The sequence below is a fragment of the Nycticebus coucang genome, chromosome 24, assembly GCF_027406575.1.
Source record: "Nycticebus coucang isolate mNycCou1 chromosome 24, mNycCou1.pri, whole genome shotgun sequence".
In the NCBI taxonomy this organism is placed as follows: Eukaryota; Metazoa; Chordata; class Mammalia; order Primates; family Lorisidae; genus Nycticebus; species Nycticebus coucang.
The window spans coordinates 22,941,574-22,969,518 of record NC_069803.1 but is presented as its reverse complement, the minus strand read 5'-3'; the positions used below and the strand labels follow the sequence as shown (position 1 = coordinate 22,969,518).

The window sequence follows — 27,945 nt, the reverse complement described above, 5'->3', positions numbered from 1 at the left end:
CGTAGAGTGCCATGGCATCACAGCTCACAGCAACCTCAAATGCTTGGGCTCAATGATTCTCTTGCCTCAGCCTCCAGGGTAGCTGGAATTACAGATGCTTGCCACAACACTTGGCTATTTTTAGAGACAAGGTCTGCTCTTGCTCAGGCTGGTCTTGAACAAGTGAGCTCGTGCAATTCACCCACCTCGGCCTCCCAAAATGCTAGGATTACAGGTATGAGCCACGGCGCCCAGTCTGTTCTCTTCATTTTAAACGGCCAACTGCTATTTTATGGCCTGATACCCACACATGAAGATAACTTGTCCCATCAAATAATTTAACATCACAACATTCTTATAGTTTGTACTAGCTCAGATGGTATTAACCGCTGGGTCCTATTTAAAAAACATTTACAACTCCTTCTTATTGTTCTCAAGTGACTTCTGACTTATATGAAGTCCAACTGTCCTTTCTAGTCACTTAATAAAATACGAATCGCCTTTGAACAGCAGATTGACATTAGGAAGTGAAAAATATGTGAGGAGTATTTCTTGTCTGGGAATGGAGTACTAAGCCAGCAAAGGCATAAGAATATTCAATTCCTGATGCAAATTTGTGTACCCATCTGGGCTTAGAGATACATCCGAGGCTGACATTTCCAACCCGTATGGCTTCCGTTCAGTGTTTGAAAGAGTAGGCCAATAACTAAGAAAGCCTCTTCTCCCTCAGTGACGGAAAAGGAAGCAATTTAAAAATTAGTGCCAACAAGTAAACCTCCTGGCATCTTCTTTTTCAGACAATAAACCTCCTAATATATGAAAAGGTTACGAGCTGTAGCAAGAAAAGATCCTCTTGGGTGAACACTGCCAGATCCTCCAATACCAATTTTCTAAAAGAAGGCAGGGAAGAATAGCGAGCAGTGACAGTTTCTGTTCCCAAAGCCTCACATATCAACACCAGAGAAAATGAAAGAACTATGAAGTGATCAAACACAATGTGGAAAATGGATACTTGGAATCAGCTTATCAAGTGTTTACATTTGTCAACCATATGTAGACATGTGTTGAAGCAACGTCACATTCTCACTAATCTCCTTAAACAGAACAAATAAACTTCACAAGAAAACTACAGTGCCTTCTGACAGTACATCACTGGTGTAACTGCTAGGAATCAGGAGAACAAAGCATTGCCTGAAACTGTATACTGAATGTTGGTCTCATTAGAGTTTCAAAGCTATATGGTAAAATGTGTGCTATTTATTACATTGTTTGGGGGCTTTCTAGAACTGCTTTTTGGATTGATATTAAGATAGGGTTTGAATGGAGGGACATTATAATAAAGTCATATAAAACTAACTGAATTGTTAAAATATCTTTACTGAAATATAATTCATACATCATAAAATTCACTTTTTAATGTATACAAGTCAATGCTTTTAATATAGAGTTGTGCAACCATCACCACAATCTGTGCTTAGAATAATTTCATCACCCCAAAGAGAAACCTCCAAGTCGTTTGCAGTCACTTTCCTTTTCCCTCCCTCACTCTTCCTAGTTAACCCACTGATCTATTTTGTGTCTAACATTGGAATGTTCTGGACATTTCAAATAAGTAGAATCAGATAAAATGTGGTCTTGAGTGACTGACTTCTGTTACTTAGCATAACGCTAAGTAACAGAAGCATATACCTATATTTGTTGAAGCATACCTTATGTTGAAGCATATACCTATATTTCATTCCTTTTATCACTGAATAATATTCTGTTGTAAATAACACATTTTGTTTAACCAGTTAATGGACATTTGAGTTGTTTCCACTTTTTGCCTATTATAAAGAATGCCTGTTATGGACATTTGCATACAGGTTTTTGTGTGGACATCTTCCTTTCTCTGGGGTATATAAAATTAGGACTTAAGTGGCTTGACAAGATGGTAACTCTACCTTTAATCATTTGAAGAACTTCCAGTAAGTTTTCTTTTCTTTTCTTTGATACAAAGTCTTGTTTTGTTGCCCTGGGTAGAGTGCCATGGCATCATAGTTCACAGCAACCTCAAACTCTTGAGCTCAAGTGACCCCCTTGCCTCAGTCTCCTGTGTAGCTGGGACTACAGGTGCCTGGCTACTTTTAGAGATGGGATCTTACTCTGACTCAGGCTGGGGTCAAACTCATGAGCTCAGGCAATCCACCCACCTCAGCCTCCCAGAGTGCTAGGATTACAGGCGTGAGCCACCTTGCCTGGCCCAGTAAGTTTTCCAAAGCAGCTGTTTCATTTTATTTTCCGACCAGCAGCATTTGTGGATCCCAGTTTCTCCACATTCCCACCAATACTTCTCATTGTCTTCTTTATTACAACCATTCTAATGAGTGTGAAGTGGTACCTCAGAGTGGTTTTAATTTGCATTTCCTGAATGTCTAATGATGCTGAATATCATTTCATGCACCATTTGTATGTATTCTTTGGAAAAATGTGAATTCAAATTCTTTACCCATTTTTAATTGTTATCCTTTTATTAGTTGTGAGAGTTCTTTATGTTTTCTAGGTACCAGTCCCTTATGAGATGTATGATTTGTAAACATTTTCACCCATTCTAGGGGTTATCTTTTCATTTTTTGTGGTACCATTTGTATTATAAAAGTTTTTAATTTTGATGCAGTCCAATTTATAATTGATCTGTTTTTTTTGGCCGGGGCTGGGTTTGAACCCACCACCTCTGGCATATGGGACCGGCGCCCTACCTGCTGAGCCACAGGCGCCGCCCAATTGATCTGTTTTTTATCTTATGGTTTTTGTGAACCTTGTTCTGTTCCTAGCTTTCTTATCTATTTTGGCTACAGGAAGCCTGAAGTCAAATTTGTGACTGACTACTGCTTTAATTTTGTTTTCCTTTGTGCTCCTATTTCCAAGCATATTTATTTTACTTCACTGTGTTTTACATATACTTAACTCACACAAATCCATCTTGGAACAAGGTGGAGCATAAATGAATGTATGGTATGAGGCCATATGAGATATTATTAATGGTATGGTATATTATTAATGGTATGGTATGGTATATTATTATTGTATGGTATGAGGCCATATGGGATATTATTAATGGAAAGTTCTCCAAGTAAAGTTACATGAACAATAAAAGGTCTTTTATTGTTATTCCAGTTTGCTAATGAACCTGTGGAACTGAAACTCTGATGTGAAAATCACAAAATAAACTCACTTCCTGCAATCAATAAGACAGAACAAGATGTTCTAAAAAGTTGGCTTCAATTTGGGACAGTTCTTCACATTACTAAAGATTTTTTATCAATTTTAGAAGTATCAATAAACAATCCTGTATTGATTAAAGCACTCATAATCAAATCAGGAATTAAGAGAAACTAGATGTAATGGGACTAAGCCCCCCCCCAAAAGTGAACAACAATTATAAACGAAGAAACTCCCAAATAATATGTCTCTAAAATTCTCTTAGTTACTAATACCCAATTTATAGATTTGCTCTTATAAGGTCTTCCAAAAAAATGGTCTAGATTAAAACACCAACTTTGAGGATCAGAAATTTTTAATCTTGATTCTTTGATTCTTTTTTTCCTTTACTCATGTTATTTCTTTTAAGGTTAGTATTTTGAACCCTACTTAAAGACTCTGCCTACCCTAATGCCTATGCTCCACATTTTCTTCTAGGAATTTTATTGTTTTACCTTTTACATTTAAGTTATAATCCACTTAGAATTAATTTTTGTAAGTGGAGGAAAGTAAGGGATGAAATTGAGATTCATTTATCCCTCGGATGGATAACCAATTGCTCTAGGGCCATTTACTGATAGAAACCCCAATTTTAAATTTTACATTGGTTGCTACGTAATAGGAATATACCTTCTGCAACTGGAGCATTCACATACTCACCAGTCTCGATAGTCTGCTTCCCTCCTGAGAGGACACCCAAAGGAAGTGTACCTGTAGGAGTCAGGCCCTTGAGAGTCAGCACACTCTCACTCTCTTCCCTACAAAGGAAGAGCAAAGTGCTGGGTTAATGCCAGGGAGCCCACCCTTCAGCAATTCCAAGATACTTAAGGGAAGCTAAGGAAAAAAACACAGAGATAGAGAACAGGTTCTCCTACCTCTGACCCCTTTCCTGACTCAAAAAAGGGGATGTTTTCTATAAATATCCCAACTTTAAACAATCAGCCAGCTATTTTTCAATGAGAAGCACTTAGCCAGGCACTGTTACAATGTTTGCCATATATTATCCCGTTCAATTCATCTAGCAACCTTGTGAGCTAAGTACTATTATTATTTTTATTTTTAAAGCAAACTGAGGCACAGAGATGAAACTCAAGGTCACATAGCCAAGAAGAGGTACAGCTGGAATGTGAACATAAGCAGTCTGGTTTGAAAATCCACAATAAACTACTACATTCACTACATTGAAGCTAGAACCAAATGAACATTTTCTGGAACATTTTTAGTCAATTGAACATGCAGGTTTGATACAATCTGCACTGAACCTGAAGCCTTACAGATCCAATAGCAAATTCCAATTCTCAACAAGTTCTAAACTCCTAATTTATTCTCAAAATGCCTTTACCCCACACCACAGTGACAGACATCCTTACCGAAGAACTGAAAAGACCCGTGCCATCTTCCCAATGGCTCTGATCTTATTCCTGATGATCTCCTTACGAACTGTAGCATTTCCTTAGAGATACAAACAATGAGTCAGTTAAAGAAATGACTTGGCAGGTTGTTCTTAAAAATGCAGGATGAAGTGTCTTTTTTATTTAAGTTAAAGAAACTATTATTTTAAAAACAAGAAATCAAGGCCTAAGTTTGTTTAAACAAATAAAAATCCCAGGAAGTTCTAAGGAGCAAGGGAAAAAATAACCCAGAAGATAAAAAGATGAAGTAAAAACTGGAGGCGCCACAAACAAGGCAGACTGGGTGGATCTATGGGAGGCAGGAATTTATTTGTGGTTTTGAAATGTGGAACACAGTGAAGAATGAAACACACACACTTACAAACAAACCTCACCAAGACAGTTGCTACAGCAAAGATCTCTTTTGAGAAGACTGTGGGCCACCTTAGGATGCAGGGTTTGGCCTGCCAAATGGCAAGTGATCATTCAAGCAGTTAGTCTTCTGCATACAAATTAGTTCAACTAGTTCTTCCAAACTTAGAATAGCTTTCATTTGATAATCTTCACTTCCTCACACTGGTGAGTTGTTTCCTCACATTACTATTGAAAACTGTGCAGTATTTTAAAAAGCAACATCAAAAACATTAACCCAAGACTTTATGCCTATTTCTCATTTGAGATTCAGGAAACAGCCCACATATGAGAAGCCAACGTCCAGGCATGCATCAGGTGGCCACATTCAAAAGTCAAAAAAAGAAACACAGCCTCTCCTTCCTCATCTCCAGCTCTCAATATTCTGATTCTGCTGGATCATACAGCAGGTCCACAGAAAACATACACCATTAAAACTGAAAGGGAGGATGGAGAGCCTGTCTGAAATTATTCAACTACCAATTAAAAATGTCTAACCAATAGATAGTGGTGGGACAGACAGTGATTATTAAGCTAAGTACATTTTCATTGGATACCTTTCTGATAGCTTGAAATGTAGTGATCTTCAGGGAGAAGAGACACCAAGAAACAAGGAGATGAAGATAGAAATATGAAAAGAGAAATTTAAGTTTATATGGAAGAGAGAAAAAAATCAAAGTGAAATGCAATGAGAGAAGCAGGCTATTATTTTTACCAGCTCAAAAGAGATATCCTTGGTAACATGACAGGATATTAAATTACAGATTTCTTCAGGCAGTATTTTCTTCCATTTCTTAAAAATTTACAGTTTTACAATAATTCATATCTATTATTAGCCAACACTTTCTACCCAAACAGATCATGAAAATAACATTAGACAAAGATACCATTTGCAGAACAAATAATGCTGGAAACTAGGCACAAGAACAAAGAACAAAAAGTTTACAAATCTCTTAATAATAACAGTGTGGTTGTTGGTTAATGGATTCAATATCTTCTCACTTTCAGGGGATATTATATAGTTCTTCCTTTTTAAAGGTTTGAATGTTCTTCAGAATTTCAAGTTCATTCAAGTTGGTATTTGCTGTTGTTGTGTGGTATCTTAAACGTTTTCCTTAGGTGTCCGATATGCTGTGGTGTTTGCTCATGGTTAAAAGTAAAGAATTAAAAAGCTTTCAGAACCAAATATATAGAAAAAAACTAGCCAGGCATGGAGGCTGGGTGCTGTGGCTCACACCTGTAATCCCAGCACTCTGGAGGCGGAGGTGGATTGCTTGAGCTCAGGAATTCACAATCAGCCTGAGCAAGAATAAGACCCCATCTCTATTAAAAAATAGAGAAAAACTAGCCTGGCGTTGTGGTGTATACCTGGAATCCCAGCTCCTAGGGAGGCTGAGGCAAGAAGATTTCTCAAACCCAAGAGTCTGAGGTTGCTGTGAGTTAAGATGCCATGGCACTCTACCAAGGGCGACAGAGACTTTGTCTCAAAAAAAAAAAAAAAAAAAACAAAAAAAAAAACAAAAAGCTTTCAGAGTTGGTGAGTAGAGATTGCTGAATTGTGCTTTATACTGAATGATCAGGGTGGGCCTTTGTTAGAGAACTGAATGTGCCTTATGGTCATTTAATTCACCTGCACTAACTCACAGACATTCTTCTGTTTATACTTAAGAATAGACTCTGGACTTGGAGAAGAGACAGCTGCCCAGTGGCAACTAGGACTTTAAGTGCCTTTAAAACAGCTTTTGCCCAGTCTACATATGTAAGCTCACTGACCACTCCATCCCTCCTCCTTCCCAGTTTCTAATTCCAGCAATTGGTGCTGCCAAATCCTTTGCTTTGAAGATTCTGTGCTGGAACTCAGCATTCCCTATTGCTAAGCAGGGCTTGAGCTTTCCTGAATCTATTCAGTTAATGACACTAATGCATTTGTTTTCCAAAAATTCTCCCATCTTTGTAGCTGTTTAACTTTTTTTTTTTTTTTTTTTTGAGACAGAGTCTCAAAGTCTCAGAGTGCCATGGCATCATAGTTCACAGCAACACCAAACTCTTGGGCTCAAGTGATCCTCTTACCTCAGCCTACCAAGTAGCTGGGCCTACAGGCACCGCCACAACACCTGGCTATTTTTAGAGACAGGGTCTTGCTCTTGCTCAGGGTGGTCTCAAACTCCTGAGCTCTAGCAAGCCGCCAGCCTAGGCCTCCCAGAGTGCTAGAATTATAGGCATGAGCCATGGCGCCTGGCTGTTTAACAGTTTAACCTTTTTATTGTGAAGTATAGTAAATATACACAGAAGTACACCAAACCAATATGTAACTCAATGATTTAAAAATGTAAATGCCATACTAGTACCACTTAGTTCAATAAACAGAATGTTGTCAGGACCCCAAAAGACCCCCTTAGGCTTCTCCTAATATTTATATCATTCTCTTAACTTTCACGGAAATTATTTTCTTACTGATCTTTATATTAACTACACTTGATCTTAGCCAAAAGGCCGAGAAGTGATCTTGCTCATCTATAGTTTTACCATGTAAGCATGCATCCATGAGCACTATACTTCTCACTGTTTTACAATTTTATATCACCGGGACAATCAAGTACATACTTTTTTGGGAGGGGGGCTCTGGCTTCTTTTGCTCAATATTATGTTTCTAAGACGTAGCTATGTTTCCCTGTTGCTGTAGTTCACTTTCACTGTTGCATACTACTCCACTATTTATCTTTTTTACTATCAATGGTTACTTGGGCCAATTATAATTTTGGGGAATTAGGAATCAGGGTTCTGTAAATATCCTTGTATACTTCTCTTTGTTATACATGCATATATTTCTGTTAAGTACATTCCTAGGATTAGAATGCTCAGTCCTAGGGTATATATATGTTCAACTTTGTTGTTTGGTGTTATCTACTAACGTGAATGTACCAATGCATACTTGTCTGTATGAGCATTCCTGTTGCTATATATGCTTCCCCACAAGTGGTATTATTCATCTGTAATTTTAACTAATCTGGAATATAATAACATTCCATTATGGTTTTAATTTGCATTTTCCTGATTACTAATGTAGTTGAATTACCCTTCGATATTTTCACTGGCCATTTGGATATCCTGTTTGGTGAAGCGATTATTCAAATCTCATTTTATTAATCTGTAGGGATTAAAATTTTTTTTTTCTTGAGATAGGGTCACACTCTGTTGCCCAGGCTGGAGTGTAGTAGCATGATCATAGCTCACTGCAGCCTCAAACTCCTGGGTTCATGTGATCCTCCCACCTTAGCCTCCCGAGTAGTTGGGAATCCCATGCATGCTACCATGCCTGGATAATTTTTAAAATAATTTTTTGTAGAGATGAGGTCTCATGATGTTGCCTAGGCTGGCCTAGAACTCCAGGCCTAAAGCAATCCTCCTTCCTTAGCCTCTCCAGGTGCTAGGAGGTGTGAACCACAGTACTTGGCCTTAATCTGTAGTTTTTCTATCTTCTGCAAATGGGCCTTTTCTTGGTTGTGTTACAAATGTTCTTTTCCCACACTGTAGCTTATCTTTTTCACATGCTTAATAGAGATTCTTGCTGAATACAATCTTACTCTTTTTTTTTTTTTTTAAAGAGACTGGTTCTCACTCTGTTACTCAGGATGCAGTGAAGCAGCATGATCATAGCTCACTATAACCTCAGCTTCCTGGGCTCAAGTAATCCTCCCACCTTAGCCTCTTGAGTAGATGGGACTACAGGTACACATGACCACGCCCAGCTAATTTTTTTTATCTTTTGTAGATAGGGTCTTACTATGTTGTCCAAGCTGGTCTCCAAATTCCTGGGCTTAAGCAATCCTTCTGCTTCAGCCTCCCAAAGTGCTGGGATTATGGGCATGAACCACAATCCCTGGAACCACAATTTCTTACTTTTAGTGTAGTCCATTTAAAAGTATGGTTAGTGCTTTTTGTGTCCTGTTTAAGATTGTTTCTTCTATTCTAAGGTCATAAAGATGTTCTGTATTATAAATACTAGAAGGTTTACTGTTTTACCATTTATATTTGAATATATAAATCCACCTTTCATTTATTTATAAGCTTGGGATATGACAGGGGTCAGGTTTAATTTTTTCCAAACCATTTATTCAATATAAAAACCACTGTTTTCCTGTTGCTGTGCAGTATCACCTCTAGGGTAAATCAGGTGTCCATTTGCTAGTGGATCTATTTCTGGATTCTCTACTCTGTTCTAATACTTCTAATTGCACTAATAATTCTAATTGCTCTAGCTTTTAGCTACTAAATGTCAATCTACAGAGTAAATCTTCCCACCTTGTTCTTATTTAAGACTTAAGCTACCAATATACAAAATTTGGAATTAGCTGTTAGCACTTCCATATAAATTGTAGGATTAGGTTGCTGTTAAGATTTCACCAACTCTGCATTGAATCCACATAACAATTTGTAAATACTGACAATTTATAATATTGAGTCTTTCAATAATCCATAAATGAGATATTTCTTTCATTATTTTGATTTACTTTAACTTCTTTACTAATGCCTCATATTAATAGTTTGTTGCTTGGTAGAATCATATATAATTTATTATATTTATTCTTAGGTTTATCATAAATGGAATATTTTTAAATTTTCATGTTTGTTCTTGGTAAATAGAAATACAAATGACTTTTGGATATTGACCTTGTATCAGGAGGTCTTCTACGTGCACTTGTTTATTCTAGTAATGAATATATATATAAATTTTAAAAAATTTTCTTGGAATACAATCATGACATCCACAAATAATGATAGTTTGGTTTCTTCAATATTTCACCATATGACATTTTCTAAAGGTTTTTATAGATAAATTTATCAGATTAAAGAAATTCCTTTCTAAATCTAGTTTTAGAGTTTCATTATAAATAAAAGATGAATCCTATCTAACACTATTTTTATATCTACTGAGATCAAATGTTTTTTCTATTTTTCTGTTAATGCAGTGAATTATATTGATTCTATTAAAATAACATTCTATTTTAGGATAGGTTTTTTTTTTTTTTAATTGAGTCAGAGTCTCACTCTATCACCCTGGGTAGAGTGCCATGGTGTCGTAACTCATAGAAACCTCAAACTCTTGGGGTTGAGCAATCCTCTTGCCTTAGCCTCCCCAGTAGCTGGGACTATAGGCATGGGACACCACGCCTAGTTTTTCTATTTTTTCTTTTTGAGACAGAGACTCAAGCTGTCGCCCTGGGTAGAGTGCCATGGTGTCACAGTTCACAGCAACCTCAAACTCTTGGGCTTAAGCGATTCTCTTTGCCTCAGCTTCCCAGTAGCTGAGGCTACAGGCGCCCACCACAACACCTGGATGCTTTTTTTGTTGCAGTTGTCATTGTTTTAGCTGGCCTGGGCCGGGTTCAAACCCGCCAGCCTCAGTGTATGTGGCCAGCGCCCTACCACTGAGCTGTAGGTGCCACCTTAGTTTTTCTGTTTTTAGTAGAGATGGGGGTCTTGTTCTTGCTCAAGCTGGTCTTGAACTCCTTGAGCTCAAGCAATCCACCTGCCTCCGCCTCCCAGAGTGCTCAAACTCAAAAAATATTTTGCTTGGCTTTTCTAGTTGACTTTACAGGGTTGTCCTAAACAATTCAGTCTGCCTTTGCTGAAGTAGCAATCCTAAGTTTATATCATTTTTTTTCTCTTTTTTTTTTTTTTTCGCAGTTTTTGGCTGGGGTCGGGTTTGAACCTGCCACCTCTGGCATATGGGACCAGCGCCCTACTCCTTTGAGCCACAGGTGCCGCCCAGTTATATCATTTTTTAAAACTCCAAACTTTTATTATGATTTTAATGTGGTTTGAGTAGGGAATGGAATTACAAGTGTGTTCAATTCAACATCTTAACCTAAAAGGTCTTTTTTGCATTTCCTTTCAGAAAAAAATACATATGTCAACTTACATCCACATACTTTGGCAAAAAATGGGAATGAGAAGATTTCGTTCATTTACTTTTTCACTTAATACAATGCAGTTCCGATAGCCCTACTTAATTCACATTTTAATAAAACAGATACACTTCATGTCATTCTATTCAATCTATCTGAACAAATATTTACCTGTTCTTTTCAATGCACTGTACTTCTGTTAGGGGGTTATAACAGTGAGCAAAAAACAATTTGTCCCAGGACTCACAGAGTTTATAGGTGAGTGGGAGTGAAACATGTATCATGTAGTGATATAGATAAATGTAAAACTGAAACTAATAAATGCTAAGCAGGGGTATAAACTGGTATGAGAGAGCATAACAGGGGTATTGGATCTAGCCAGGGATGTCACAAATGTCTTCCATGAGGAAGAAACAATAAGTCGAATAGGAGCTAACCAGAAGAGGACAGGAGGAAGGAAGTTTGAATAAGGTAAATTAATATTCCAGATACAGAATTTAGCATATGGATATATCATAAATGATTTACCCAGCTCTCCATGAAGGATATCTAGATTGTTTTGAACTTTTTATTATTAGAGATAATACCTCAATAAATATTCCCATATACGTGTATCATTTTTGGCATACTTTTGTAAGCATGTCCTTATGGTAATGAAGAATCTTTTCTCAGGGCTGGGCATGGTGGCTCACACCTATGATCCTAGCACTCTGGGAGGCCAAAGCAGGTGGACTGCCTGAGTTCATGAGTTCGACTCCAGCCTGAGCAAAAGTGAGACCCCCATCTCTACTAAAAATAGAAAAACTAGCCAGGTGTTGTGTTGGGTGCTCATGGTCCTAGCTCCTGTGAGCCCAAGAGATTGAGGTTGCTGTGTGCTATGATGAAGCTCCTGCAACCACATTTTTTTTATGTCTCAGAAAAAAAAAATGCTTTTTTAAATACATATAATAGAGTTCATAATAATTTTCATTTTCACTTAAGAGTTGAATATAAATTTTACTACATGTGTTTCTTCCATATTTTTATTTTTATTTTTTGAGACAGAGTCTTGGTTTATCACCCTCGGTAGAGTGTTGTGGTGTCATAGCTCACAGCAACCTCAAACTTTTGGGCTAAAGAGATTCTCTTGCCTCAGCCTCTAGAGCAGCTGGGACTATAGGCACCTGTCACAATGCCCAGCTACTTTTAGAGATAGGGTCTCGCTCTTGCTCAGGCTGGTCTCAAACCCGTGAGCTCAGGCAATCCACCCACCTTGGCCTCCCAGAGTGCTAGGATTACATGTGTGAGCCACCGCGCTTGGCCCTGTTTCTTCCATATTTCATCTTCTCCTAACTTAAATTCTTTATTATTTATTTAAAAAAACACTTTTGCCTGCACTATTCTTTAAGAACTAGTTCCTTACAGTGATCTCCTATCCCATAAATAGAGATATTTACAAGCTACTTTTCATATACTCTTAATCTTCAATAGGTTACCTGAAGCATAACCATGTGTGAGGTTTTCCTTTAGATTCCCAAAATGAGCTAGGCTTTCTCCACTATGGAGATGGTTTATCTTAACGGTTAAGTGAATCACCTTAGCACAGAGCCTGGAGAGAATAAGACAGTCAGACGTCTGTGCTCAGGTGACCACCATCTTTCCAAAAATACTCTGCATTCTGAGATAAGTTAGGATCTACCTTTAAAAATCAAACCTCCCACAATATACTAGGAAAACAAATACTGGGCTGCAAATACAACAAAATGTTACCATACAAAGATCCCTCACATGTCAAAAAGGAAAGAAAAAACATGCACATAAAATGGATAGAAGACTTGACAAGTCAAGAGGAGTAATAAACATGGCCAAAAACGCACAAATTAATGTTCATTAGTCACACAAAAATACAAATTAAAAATTTTAAAACATCAGACTAAAACAAGGATAATAAACAGTCCTGAGGGAGCACTGTGAACAATGCATCATATACAAGTGTAAACTGATACCTCCTTTCTAGAGGATATCTGTATCATATTTAAAATTGTAAGTATTAATTGACAAAGATATTCAATTTCTAGATATTTTTCCTAGGGAAATAACTGGGAAAATGTTATTCTTGATTTCCTAATAATGCTTTAGTTTTTTTCATAGCATTTATCACATGACTTTATATTTACTTTACTGTTTGTCTTCCCTACACTAGAATATAAGCAAATTGCAAGCAAATATCTAAATATTACTTGGCATATATCAATAAATATTATTGCTAATAGAATATGCAAAGACTTATCTTTACAAATTTTCAAAACTATAGAATTTTAAAAGCAGTAAGTTGGGGGAAAAATACAATATCTAATAGCAGGGGATTAGGAATCGGCTAAAACAAAGAACGATCAACTTGGACAACTATGTATCCATTAGAAACTAGTCTACAAAAGAAAATAAAAACAGTAAATATATGTGATATCATTTCATAACCTTACTCTGATTAAAAACAAAAAGAGAGGAAAAGTATATGCAAAGACAAAAGACAGCGAGTACAGTATATATCAAGACGTTAATGGTGGGTATCTATGGCATAGTAGGTTTATGAGTAAGTTTTTTCCTATTTATGGTTTTCTATATTTTTCATGTTTTATTTTTCTACTTTAGTAAGACAAAGAAAATTATTCAAAATAAAATAAAACAACTAAAATCAAAATTTCTCCTTAGTTGCTAGTCCAAAGAAGGAAAAGTTTACCTTCTGCATCATCATCATCAATCAGTTCATCATCAGAGCATATGTTGAGAATGTTAACCAGCATTTCTGTGACTACACAATAAGACAAAATAATCCAAAATTTACACAATTAATAAGGTACTTTCTCTAAAATCGTGTAGGTATCTAAATAAACATATGGTAAGTATAGACAAAATTATTTATTATTATATTAGTAAGAATGGCTGTAAAGAGTAGCATTAAATGTAGACCTTCAGATTTAAAAAGAATTTGGGTAGATTATTTGCTCCAGTAAAGGTCTGCAGACTCTATTGCATAATTACCTGATTATTTTAAACCAAAATACATTCATTCATTTATTCATTTGTTTTTACAGATGGAGGTCTCCTTATGTTGCCCCAGCTTATCTTGAACTCCAGGCCTCAAGTGATCCTCCCATCTCAGCATCCTGAGTACTTAGAACTACAGGCCTATGTCACCAGGCCCAGCTACTTTAAAAATTTTTGTTTTTAGAAATGGAGGTCTCACTATGTTGCCTAGGCTGGTCTCAAAGTGGTCCTCTTACTTCAGCCTTCCAAAGTGCTGGCATTATAGGCATGAGTCACTGCACCTGGCCAATTACTTGATTTTATCAAGTTAACGTTCAGAGCTTCTTCCTCACTGACATGCACGTGAGAAAATTTCTTCTCAGTTTACAAGTAAGTTAAGCCAACAGGACTATGTTCAAAAGGCTTATTTTATATTTACACCGCTTATTTGTATAAATATACATAAAAATCTAAGGACAATAAATCATGTTTAAATCCTTTTAGCACTAAAGAAATCACTGAAGGAATGGTAAGTAACTATGTTATTTTAATCCACTGATTGTAGTAGGACAGGTACTTTAAATTGATAGAAGAATAAGAAAACAGTAATAGACTAGAATTAAAATTTAGGAACCAATTAAGTGTCACTTAAAACTCTTAATAGAAAACAAACAAAATGAGAAGACTGAACCATCAGGGGGCTTATGCAAATACAAAGATGTACTCACTCACTAGTTAAAATAACTGATGGCCCAGATGCTTTAGTTCTCTTACCTTTTTCACCAACAAAAGGCAAAGACCATGTGAAAACATCCATAAAGTTTGGGAGCCAGTAGGGGTGTGGAGAACAGTTAAACTGTCTGATATTCATGACGTTGTTTTCGTATTTCAACACAGCAGCTGAAAAGGAAAAAAGGGAGAAAATCTGGCACAGAGGACCATAACATGATGACTAGTAGATTTTGTACAATCGTATACCCACTACATAGAATTCAGGAAACTACTTTCCACTCGTAAATTCAGGACTAGGTAAAAGGCAGATGAAAAAAGAACTCTTTTTTTTTTTTTTTTTTGAAACAGAGTCTCACTATGTCACCCTGGGTAGAGTGCTGTGGCATCACAGCTCACAGAAACCTCAAACTCTTGGGCTTAAGCAATTGTCTTGCCTCAGCCTCCCAAGTAGCTGGGACTACAGGCACCCACCACAATGCCTGGCTATGTTTTTTTTTTTTTTTGGTTGTAGTTGTCATTGTTGTTTGACAGGCGGGGCTGGATTTGAACCTGCCAGCTCCAGTGTATGTGGCTGGAGCCCTTGCCGCTTGAGCTACAGGCACAGAGCCAGATGAAAAAAATTTTTTTTTTGTAGAGACAGAGTCTCACTTTATCACCCTCAATAGAGTGCTGTGGCGTCACACAGCTCACAGCAACCTCCAACTCCTGGGCTTAGGTGATTCTCTTGCCTCAGCCTCCCGAGTAGCTGGGACTATAGGCACTCACCACAATGCCCGGCTATTTTTTTGTTGCAGTTTGGTCGGGGCTGGGTTTGAACCCACCACCCTTGGTATGTGGGGCCGGCGCCCTACCCACTGAGCCACAGGCACCACCCAGATGAAAAATTTTTAAGTGTTTTATAGAGTTCATTCCTTTTTTTTTTTTTTTAGACAGGGTCTCACTCTGTTGCCCATGCTGGTGGAGTGCAGTGGCACGATAGCTTGCTGCAGCTTCAAACTTCTGGTCTCAGGCAATCCTCCTGCCTCAGGCTTATGAGTAGGCAGAACTACAGGTGTGTGCCACTAAGCCTGTCTACTTTAAAATTTTTTGCAGAGAGAGGGTCTTGATATGTTGCCTAGGCTGATCTTGAACTCCTAGCCTCAAGCAATCCTCTTACCTCAGCTTCCTCAAAATGCTGAGATTACAGGTATGAGTCACTATGCCTAGCTAGTTTTCTTAAGAATTATTCCAAGGGCTTGGTGCCTGTAGCTCAAGCGGCTGAGGCACCAGCCACATACACCAGAGCTGGTGGGTTCGAATCCAGCCCAGGCCTGCCAAAAATAATGAAAACTACAACCAAAAAATAGCCGGGCGTTGTGTGGGCACCTGTAGTCCCAGCTACTTGGGAGGCTGAGGCAAGAGAATCACTTAAGCTCAGGAGTTGGAGGTTGCTGTGAATTGTGATGCTACGGCACTCTACCCAGGGTGACAGCTTGAGGCTCTGTCTAAAAAAAAAAAAGAATTATTCCAGGCAGCAAAGTTGCCTGAAGTGCTCATATAATGAAAGTAGGAAAGAAACTAGAATTTCAGCCACTATACAGTATCTATAGAAACCTCAGGATCCACATGAGAAAATTTTCCCCATAATTTCTTTTTATAGGCCAATAGTGACAACTACGACTCTCTTTTGAGGGCAAATATGACTCATTAAATGGATATAGCCTGTTTTGCTAGTTATTAGCTGGAGTCAAAGATTTTATAAACCCTCTGGGAATTTATAAATAGCAGTTATCAAATGAAAATGAGAGACACAAATAGCAAACCTGGAGCAATTTACAGTTAATATTCAAAAGTAGATTAAATCATCTCTACATACAATATAGTAGATTTGGTCTGGGAGTAGTAGTCCTAGCACTCTGGGAGGCTGAGGTGGGAGGATTGCTTGAGGCCAGGAGTTTGAGCAAGACCCTATCTCTACAAAAACTAGAAAAATAAGCAGGGTGTAGTGGTGTGGAGCCTGTAGTTCCAGCTACTCGGAAAGCTAAAGCAGAATAATCACTTAGCCTAGGAGTTTGAGGTTGCAGTAAGCTATGACGACATCACTCCACTCTGGCCTGGGCATAGAGTGAGAGTCTTTCTATCTATCCATCCATCCATCCATCCTATCTCAAAAAAATATATAATTATATATAGTGAATTTTAAAACTGCCTATTTCTCTGACACACAGTATATTGCTAGCACAACATAAATGTCTAACATGTGGTATTAACCAGTTCATATAACTGCATACATACTTTGATGCCAACTGATTTTCCTTATATTTTAAAAGTCTTAAAATCTAATTCCTTGGTCTTCACCACCCACAATGTTGTTTGTAATATTCTCTTAATTATTCTTATTGTGGTCATAAAATATAACAGTTATTAACAGTTCTCCAGAAATGCAGAAATATAGGTCATCTTTTGGTTCCAATTTGTTATAGAATAACCTAGTGTTCTCAAAATTTAAGTCATTGAATGTCTATATATACCATAGATTATGAAGAAAATACATGAAAATAGAATCTCCAGCTCATAAAAACTTAACACTGGCTATAATGTTCATGTCCTATTATTCCTATGTATATGTACTTTATTTAGGTTAAGCGAATATAACATATATTCAATAGCTTCCTTAATCTACACAGGACAAGGAAGTGAAGTGGGAGGTGGCTCTCAATAGTGGATGATTAGAAATAAGAGCTTAAAAACTGCTTTGGGTTTGTTCCCAGTGAACAGACAAAAAATAGAATAAGATTCCTTTAAAAGCATGTCTTAAGGGTCTTTCATGTAACCAGTGAACCTAGGAAATACCTATAAGTACCAATAAGTTTAAAGAATATGGGGCGGCGCCTGTGGCTCAGTGAGTAGGGCGCCGGCCCCATATGCCGAGGGTGGCGGGTTCAAACCCAGCCCCTGCCAAACTGCAACAAAAAAATAGTCAGGTGTTGTGGCGGGCGCCTGTAGTCCCAGCTACTCGGGAGGCTGAGGCAAGAGAATCGCATAAGCCCAAGAGTTAGAGGTTGCTGTGAGCCGTGTGACGCCACGGCACTCTACCCGAGGGCGGTACAGTGAGACTCTGTCTCTACAAAAAAAAAGAATGTGATAGTGCCCATAGCTCAGTGGAAAGGGTGTTAGCCACATACACCGAGGCTGGCGGGTTTGAACCTAACCCAGGCCAGTTAAAATCAACAATGACAACTGCAACAAAAAAATTAGCTGGGCCTTACGGTAGATGCCCGTAGTCCCAGCTACTTTGGAGCCTGAGGCAAGAGAATTGCTTAAGCCCAAGAGATGAGGTTGCTGTGAACTGTGACGCCCTCTACCACAGGTGACATAGTGAGACTCTGTCTCAAAAAAAAAAAAAAAAAAAAGAAACTACCAAAGAAAATAAGATTATTTTGAAGTAAAGTCACCAATATGTCAAAGGTCACAGAAAACTCAGATAGAATAGACTGTGAATTTAAAAGTTAATGAAAGCGGGAGGCTGAGGCAAGAGAATCGCCTAAGCCCAAGGATTTGGAGGTTGCTGTGAGCTGTGTGACGCCACGGCACTCTACCAAGGGCGATAAGGTGAAACTCTGTCTCTACAAAAAAAAAAAAAAAAGTTTATGAAAGGAATAATCAGGAGCAAAGCCAGATCAGAAAAGGACGCAAAGTGGGCTGGCAATTAGTAAGCTGTATAGTAGCTGCTAATTTAGAGGGCATGTTTTCAGCTTAGCACACTGATAAATCCATTGCACAATCAATAGATTCTCTTAAAAATGAAGTTTAAAAAGAGAGTGAAAACTGGTCTTTGATTGTTTTGTCCTCACAACAGAACTATCACCTTTTTCCCCATGTTGCTGCTGCTTTTGCTGCTTATTGTTTTCATTGTCTTTCTGAATGACTCTGCTCCCTTAAAATGTTTGTTTCTGATTTTTATTTTAGGTGTTTTTTTTTTTATGAACTTGATAGAACAAATAAGAAAACTACAATCAAATCTTGCTGTATTATTACATTTTTATAAAGTTAAATCATTTTTCACCTGTTAAAAATAAAAAAGAGAGAGTGAAAAAGGAAAGTCTTTAGTACAAATATGAGAACTAGGGCCACTAACGGTTCTTAAAGATGTTTAACAATATAATACTGATAAGGGAGGAAGCACCTAAGTTGCTAGTATACTGGAAATATTAGGAAAAAGGAAAAAGTAACAAATGAACTTAGGGAAAAGCAGAGTGTTGTAGGATAGTTAAGGCTCAGAGAAGAAGAATAAGTAAAAAGAAAACAACATAAGCCTAGGAGAGAATGTAAGTCAAAGGAATATTTTTTAGAAATGGATAAGTCACTGAAATGACTGAACCAATTAAGAGTTCAGTGAGCTATGCTATTCCAAAGTTCACTTTTAAATAGAATACATATTAAGTATATTTTGGCCTTCTTTGAAAATTCTTTCCCCAACAGCATGTACAAGGTATGACTATAAAGTAATGAGACTTAAGAAACCACCAACTATAAACACACCAGACTTTTATATCAGATGAGTGTGGTCCTTTGATGTTATCACATCATGCACAGTAATAGTAAAAATTATAGCATAATAGCAGTTTATACTTCGAACAATATTTATTGTCACTATTTTAACATTCTTCAACGACTCTTTATGACAGATATTTAAAAGATAAACTGAGGTTCAAAGTAATCAAACACCTTTTAAAATGTGACACCCTTAAAAGTGAAGCAGACTAGACCAGGAACTCTGACTCCTCACTTGACATTGTTTTCAACACAACTTGCTTTCTTACCATGTAACTAATCCAGAGATGCTGCCACTAGTCAAAATATTTTGGGAATTCCTCTTTTGGAAGTGCCTCCAGAGCCACTGCATCAGCAACACGAGAAAAACCAGTCTCATTACCTTATAATCATACCTTGTTTCTGACCCCAAATAGTATCATCTAGCTTGATCACTCACCTTATCAGTCTTGAGTCCAAATGACTTTTGGCTGTCCAAAAATCAAATCCACCCTCAAAGGACGAAGATTTCCCATCATTGAGGATAATCAAAACAATGTGTCGCAGACTCTGAAGGCAATGCCAAAAAAGGTGTTCCAAAAATGTTTTTGAACAAGGACAGCATTGTTGGAATATGTATATAGCCTCCCAAGGTTACTACTTTGAAGGACAATACTCATTTGGATATATTCGTTCTGGCATGTTTGTTTACAAAGTCCTATTATTTTACAGTCATAATTTATAAACAATAATTATAGAGACAGGAAGTGTTTTAGTAAGAGCAAAACTTATAAAGTATAAATCATGGAAGTTTTCAACTTTAAAAAATATTTTAAGAGGATAAAGTCTTAGAAGCAGAATTTCTAGAACAAAAGGCATATCATATCATTCCCCTTTTTTTAACATGGGAAACTGAAGTTTAGAAATATTACTTGACTTACCCAAAATCACACTTAGTTTCTGGCTGGGTTTAGACAAAAATAAAGATTCTTTTTCTGACTTTTTGTATGCTATTCACTCTACCTACACCATATCTCAAGAAGAGCAAAAATATCTTAATAATTGACAAATATTAAAATACCAATGGTGACATTTTTGAGGTACTGTTATAAACAAATTACGTTTACCCTAACCTAATCATCTTATGGTTTGATTCAGTAGAACAAATCTGACCTATTATAATCATTATTTATACTCACAAAGAGCCCAATAATCCTTAGGCGATGAAGACCAAGCAGCAGCATAAATTCTAAATTTTTCAGCCTTTATTTCAATTAAAGCCTCTCTTTTCTTACTTAAAATTTATATTTAAAAATAATACATACATACATATTATGAAACTAGAGCTCACATTTACTCACAAATTCAAACTCAGATATTGCTGGGCTCCTTTACCTTTATTGTTATAGACATCTAGGTAATTGGGAGCAGAGAAAATTGTAATAAGTGATGGGAAGCCTGTTGTTTGGCTCTTCCTGTACATTCGATACCTGGAAGAAAGATAACAGCCTGTCTGTATTCAGATTAAAGGTAAAGACTCTGCAGTAATATTTGGTACAGTTTTAATATAACTTACCCAGCATCTTGGGCTTCATGGGCTCTGATAATTGACAATAAATTATTGTTCTGCAAAAATTCACAAACTGCAGGGTAACTGAAAAAGAAAAGTAGACACATAAATCCATCAAGAAAATAATTCTTTTTTTTTTTTTTTTGTAGAGACAGAGTCTCACTTTACTGCCCTCGGTAGAGTGCCGTGGCATCACACGGCTCACAGCAACCTCCAGCTCTTGGGCTTATGTGATTCTCTTGCCTCAGCCTCCCGAGCAGCTGGGACTACAGGCGCCCACCACAATGCCCGGCTATTTTTTTGTTGTTGCAGTTTGGCCGGGGCTGGGTTTGAACCCACCACCCTTGGCATACGGGGCCGGCGCCCTACTCACTGAGCCACAGATGCTGCCCTAAAATAATTCTTTTTTAATAGTAAGAAGGGGTAAAGTTAAGATAATATATGTTGTTTTGTTTCCTCTTAGTATCTTGACATAAAAAAGTATCATTATAATGTCTGTGTGTATGTACTAAAAACTAAACACATAATTTCCTTCAACCTTCAAATTATCAAATTGTTAGAAAAGTAAAAGAACTTACTTATAGCATCACAGGCAAACTATTAGAAATAAGGAACAATGGTTCGGCGCCTGTCGCTCAAGCTGCTAAGGCACCAGGCACATACACCAGAACTGGCAGGTTCGAAGCCAGCCTGGGCCTGCCAGACAACAATGACAACTACAATCAAAAAAAACAAATAGCCGGGTGCTGTGGCAGGCGCCTGTAGTCCCAGCTACTCGGGAGGCTGAGACAAGAGAATCACTTAAGCCCAGGAGTTGGAGGTTGCTGTGAGCTGTGATGCTACAGCACTCTACCCAGAGCAATAGTTTGAGGCTCTGTCTCAAAAAAAAAAAAAAAAAAAAGAATGAACAAATTTAGTAAAGTTATAGGATATAAAATCAACATACAAAAATTAGTTTATATAACGAACTATCTAAAAAGGAAATTAAGAAAACTATCCCATTTACAGTATCAACATACATACAAATTAAACTTAACCAAATAGGTGAAAAACTTGCACATTGAAAATTATAAAACATTGGGGCGGTGCCTGTAGCTCAACAGAGTAGGGCGCCGGTCCCATATGCTGGAGGTGGCGGGTTCAAACCCAGCCCCTGCCAAAAGCTGCAAAAAAAAAAAGAGAACTATAAAACATTGATGAAAGAAATTAAAGAAGACACAAATAAATGGAAAGCTAACCCATACCGATGGCTAGAAGAATACTATAAACATGTTCATACTACCCAATGTGATCCATAGATTCAATGCAATCCCTATCAAAATCCCAATGTCATTCTTTACAGAAATAGAAAAAAAAAAAATCCTAAAATTCATAAGTAACTATAAGACTCCAAATAGCCAAAGCAATCTTTAGCAAGAAGAACAAAGCTGGAGGCATCACATTTCCTGATTTCAAAATACACTACAAAGCAACAATAATCAAAACAATACAACTCTGGCATAAAAACAGACATATAAACCAATGGAAAAGAATGGACACCGTGGAACTAAATCCACATATCTATAGTTAGCTGATCTTCAACAAGGGTGTCAAGAACATGCAATGAGAAAAGGACATTCTCTTCAATAATGGTGCTGAGAAAACTGGATATCCACATGCAGAATAATGAGATTGGACCATTTCACACTGCATATAAAAATGCAAATGGATTAAAGACTTAAATGAAAGACCTAAAACAGTAAAATAACTAGAATAAAATGTAGGGGAAAGTTTCTTTCTCTTTTCCTCTTGTTTTTTTTTTTTTTTGATATAGGGTCTCTTCTTATTGCCCAGACTAAACTGTGCTGATATCATAATAGCTCACTGCAACCCCAAACTCTTGGGCTCAAGCAAATCTCTTGTCTCAGCCTCCTAAGCAGCTGCTGACTGCAGGTACACACTACCATGCCCAGCTAATTTTTTTTTTTTTTTTTGCAGTTTTTGGCCAGGGCTGGGTTTGAACCCACCACCTCCAGTACATGGGGCCAGCGCCCTACTCCTTTGAGCCACAGGTGCCACCCTGCCCAGCTAATTTTTTAATTTTTTGCAGCGACAGGATCTTGGCTACATTGCTCAGGCTGGTCTCAAACTCCTGGCTTCAAGTGATCCTCCAACCTCCACCTTCCAAAGTGCTATGATTACAGGCAGGGGCTGTTGCACCTAGACTGGGAACACTTTTTGACGGTAGTCTGGGCAATTATTTTTATGGATATATCACCAAAAGCACAGGCAGCAAAAGTGAAAATAGACAATTGGACTTGCATCAAACTATAAAGCTTTGGCACAGCAAAAGAAACAATCAGGGCGGTGCCTGTGGCTCAAAGGAGTAGGGCGCCGGCCCCATATACCAGAGGTGGTGGGTTCAAACCCAGCCCTGGCCAAAAACTGCAAAAAAAAAAAAAAAAAAAAAGAAACAATCAACAGAGTGAAAAGGCAATTTATGAAATAAGAAAGTTATTTCCAAACTACAATCAAAATTTATAGGAAACTCAAACAACTTAATGGCAAAAAGAAAAAAAAATCAGAATCTGATTTAAAAAATGAACAAATGACCTAAATAGATATTTCTCAAAAGAAAACATATAAATGGCCAATAAGCATGAAAAACATCGCCACCAAACATCTGAGAAATGCAAATCAAAACTACAATGAGGTATCACCTCACACCGGTGAGAATGTTAGTATGAAAAAGACAAAAGGCAAGTGTTAGCAAGGATGTGAAGAAAAGGGAACCCTTGTTCACGGCTGGTGGGAATATAAATTAGTATAGCCATTATAAAAAATGATACGGAGATTCTTCAAAAAATTATATATAAAATTATAAATAATACTACCACATGATCCAGCAATACCATTTCTGGGTATATATCCAAAGGAAATGAAATTAGTATCTTGAAGAGATAGGTGCATGCCTGTGTTCACTGTAGTATTATTCACAGCACCCAAGACATGGAAATAATCTAAATGCTCATTGACAAATGAATGAATAAATAAAATGTGTATGTACGTATGCATAATGACATAGCATTCAGCCATTGTATATGTATAGTAAAAGGTCTGGTTATATACTTTATATATACAATCTTTTGGTCAATTATACCTCAATAAAGCTAAAAATAAGTAAACAATGGGTCACGCCTCTAATCCCAGCACTTCGGGAGGCTGAGGTGGGCAGATTGCATGGGGTCACAGATTCAAGACCAGCCTGAGCTAGAGTGAGACCCCATTTCTAAAAATAGCTGAGTGTTGTGGCAAGCGCCTGTGGTCCCAGCTACTCAGGGAGGCTGAGGCAAGAGAATCACTTGAGCCTAAGAGTTAGAGATTGCTGTGAGCTATGATGCCAGTGCACTCTATGAGGACAACAAAGTGAGACTCTGTCTCAAAAAAAAAAAAAAGTAAACAAATAGAAGAAAATAAAATGATGGTACACTCACATGATGTAAGAGTTAAAAATACAAAAGGATATACCTCCCTCTCATCCCTGTCTCTCAGCTACCTTGAAAACCATAAATGTTCCTAATTTCTTCAGTACTCTTTTTAGAGATATTCAATCCATTTCAAGAAATTATACATATACACACACAGATATGTCCCTTTTCTTCTCCCTTTTTAAAGAAATACTAGCAGATAGCAGACATAACTCTGTACTATGTCTTTTTCACATTTTGTGTTTATTTCATATCAGTACATAGTGCTTTTTCATTTTGTTTTTTTCTCAAAGGATAACAGAAGACTTGTGTTTTTTTCATTTTAAAAAAATTGCCTTATAGTATTCTATTGTCTGGATATATCATAACTTATTTATCTAGTCTTCTATTGAACACATAGGTAACTTTCCATCTTCTATCACAAATGCAGCAGCAATGAATTAGCTTATATATACATTTTATATATTTGCAAGTAGAGTCAATTCTCATTATTCCCAGTATAGCTACATTTCCTACTGTTGCTGCGAAAACTGAATTAGCAAATAACAAATCATTAGTTCAAGGGGAAACACAGGGTTAACTCCCTGTGAGTCTCTGGTCACTGCATTTTCATCCACTACGACGGAGTGCAATTTAAGTTCGCGTGCAATTTAAAATTGTTTAACATAGTAAATTGCATACAAACTTTATGGACACCCTGTATAACTTTGTTTTAGATACGTTTCTATGAAAAGGTACTAACAAAAAGCACAAAAACATTAAAAACATTGCACTAAACAGACCACAAAAGAATAACTTTATAATATGAGAGCTAAAATAAAAGGGGCAAAGCATCATTTTGTTCAACCTCAGCTGGGAACGTGTGCAGAGAAATTAAAATTTTTTATCACTCTGCACAGTCCTGTCTATGAATGACTGTGAAACCTCTATAAGTATTGATGTGGGGGTTACGGATAAACCTTAGTTGAGTAGGGGAACTCACAAATACAAAATCCTCTAATAATAAGGATCAACTGTATACCCACAGGGTTCCCTATTAGAAGGAGAATTTCTGGATCAAAGGCCATGTGCATTTATAATTGAGAGATATTGACAAGTTGATATACACAGAAATTGTACCAGTTTATATTCTGCCAATGATAAACACATAGTATGCTCTTTATTTTAAGCAACATAAGAAGAAATAAAAGTTAAATAATTTCATCATATTAGTCACTGGAAAAAGTGGCATGAAAAAAGTTTAGAAGAATGCTAAATTAACACTGTGTGGTGTCTGTATTTCATATAATGAATGCATTGTTAGCTAAAATATAGATTTTGGGGGCGGCGCCTGTGCTCAGTGAGCAGGGCGCCGGCCCCATATGCCGCGGGTGGCGGGTTCAAACCCAGCCCCGGCCAAACTGCAACAAAAAAATAGCCGGGTGTTGTGGCGGGCGCCTGTAGTCCCAGCTATTTGGGAGGCTGAGGCAAGAGAATCGCTTAAGCCCAGGAGTTGGAGGTTGCTGTGAGCTGTGTGAGGCCACGGCACTCTACCAAGGGCCATAAAGTGAGACTCTGTCTCTACAAAAAAAAAAAATATATATATATATATATAGATTTTGGGGGGATGAAATATATGTATTATTTGTCATTTTACAATAAAACATTGAGATTATTAGATTTCAAAGTTCTCTAAATTTTCCTATTTTTGAGTATTAAATCACAATGAAAGCTCACGTGTTAGATTTAATATAACTTCCAGGAAATGTACTGGGCTTAGTTCACAATGTCCTTTTCTTTTTATATCTTTGTCTACACCAGCAGTTTCAAAAGCTGGAGAGCTTTTTAAAACATAACAGGATTCCCCTGTCTCAGACCTAGTGAGTCAGAATCTCTGGGGAAAGAGCCAAGAAATCTTTATTTTTAAAAAGTGTATAGATCATCTTTAGGAACAAATAGTCAGATGACATAAAGTCACACAGCAATGTCAAAGCACTGTCAAATGTACAATCATGTTTGATGTTATTATACTTCTTAAGCATAATACCTAAGAAAATATTAAAAAACCAAACAGACAAGATTTCTGCTTTCTATTAATCAAAACAGTAAATAGAAGTGCCTATACTGTATTTGTTTGAGATATAAGACGTTTAAAAATAACCTGATGAAATGTATTACAATTTCCTTTCATAATTTCTACTTCAAGGATTAGCTCACCTGTAAAAATAAGAGCACCCTCGAACAGTGTTGTGGGTATAGTGCTCCATGGTCTTTTCATTGCCATAATCCTCTGAGGGATCAGACCAAAGCAGGTCACACACTGGCCCAAAGGCAGGAGGTTCAGTAAACCTGTCTAACTAAAAGATAGACAAAAAACAAAAGAAAAAAATCAGAAAAGCAAAAGGTTTTTAGAAAGTAGGATGTGTCAAAAACAAAGAAACAAACAACAACTACAACAAAAACCTTTCCATCCACAAGGCTCTATTAAGAGAAAAGGTAAATTCCTAAAGGATTTTCCACCAAGAAAAGAAATATTTAATGAATTTTGTTACACAATTTTTATTATTTTTCTGTACTAAATTCTTATATTCTTGTCATCTAATTATACTGTAGAAAAGGACCCACTTACTAATCTTAAAGCAGTAGTCATTGAATTTGAATGTGAAATCAACCACTATAGAGACATACTATTTTAGCAAGACTATGTAAAGTTAATTTGTTACCATATGAGCAGGAAGGTTTTATGATGGTTCTGTTTCTTGTTTACCTCATTCCAAAGGAGATTTCTTCATTTTAAAGAATGCTAATTTTATTTTGTAAGGGCATTTATCCTGTTTATCCTTTCCATTCTATGCAACAGAGGTATTTTAATATGAGTTATTAACTTAAGCCTTTAGTTATTGCTACTTTAGTTAAAAGCATGAAAACCAAAAGAAAAGAAGTAACCAGAATAGCTCAGTGCTAAGAAAAGAACTTCTACTGCGTGAAAGAGGAGCTTTTTATTAATACAATTGATTCAGAATAATAAAATTCAAAATTTACTATGTAAAAGAGAAGTCCTGAGTATTTTCAAGATGATAAAGGCAGGAGGAAAGTCAGTACATACAGTATACCCTCTTACCCCGAGGAGGCTGACTTTAATTCAGAGACAACAATTTTATCAATAGAAAAATCTTTAGTTTCAGTGCTTGTAAGAGAGGTAAGGCAACACAACAGTAAAGAAGAGATGGTCATGTAGAATAACATAAGTGAAAAAACACTTTTTCGATAATGAAGATACAGAATCTTGGAAATAATAATCACTACTTAAGGCAAGCAATTAAGTGTCAAAAGTCAATAAATTTCAGAGTGGCACAGTCCTCAGACCATCTATTCCCCCTTCCTCATTTCATAGGGGAAGAAGATATAACTGATTAAGTGATTTGGTCAAGGTTACACATTAATGGCAGGACTGGAATTAGCACCCTGGCTTCTTTTCTTTCACAATGTGACAGAATTTAAAGTTACAGGGCTATAGTCTGACGATGTTAAGTTTCTAGCTGGTAAAAGCACAAATTTCATAAAAAATTATAGCAAATTTCTGGTAGGTATATATTATATCAAAATGGTAATAGTAGTTATCTTGCAATATTGAAGTCACAGGTAATTTTTTTTTTTTTTTTTGCAGTTTTGGCCAGGGCTGGGTTTGAACCCGCCACCTCAGGTATATGGGGCAAGCGCCCTACTTTTTTTTTTTTTTTTTTTTTGTA

General features: G+C 36.9%; 1 protein-coding gene across 4 annotated transcripts in view; it reads right to left on the bottom strand.

Annotated features, from left to right (window-relative positions):
* Positions 1-27,945, bottom strand: part of PPP3CC (protein phosphatase 3 catalytic subunit gamma) — an 88,323-nt gene that overhangs the window by 2,833 nt on the left and 57,545 nt on the right. For 2 of the 4 annotated variants that reach the window (XM_053578817.1, XM_053578819.1), the window contains exons 6-13: positions 26,414-26,553; positions 20,757-20,834; positions 20,576-20,670; positions 14,711-14,836; positions 13,650-13,721; positions 5,579-5,605; positions 4,590-4,671; positions 3,880-3,977 (exon numbers count right to left, since the gene is read on the bottom strand). In XM_053578817.1, coding sequence (XP_053434792.1) covers positions 3,880-3,977; positions 4,590-4,671; positions 5,579-5,605; positions 13,650-13,721; positions 14,711-14,836; positions 20,576-20,670; positions 20,757-20,834; positions 26,414-26,553 — 718 coding nt within the window. The remainder of the gene's footprint in view (positions 1-3,879; positions 3,978-4,589; positions 4,672-5,578; positions 5,606-13,649; positions 13,722-14,710; positions 14,837-20,575; positions 20,671-20,756; positions 20,835-26,413; positions 26,554-27,945) is intronic. The other 2 variants (XM_053578818.1, XM_053578820.1) reach the window with 1 other exon arrangement.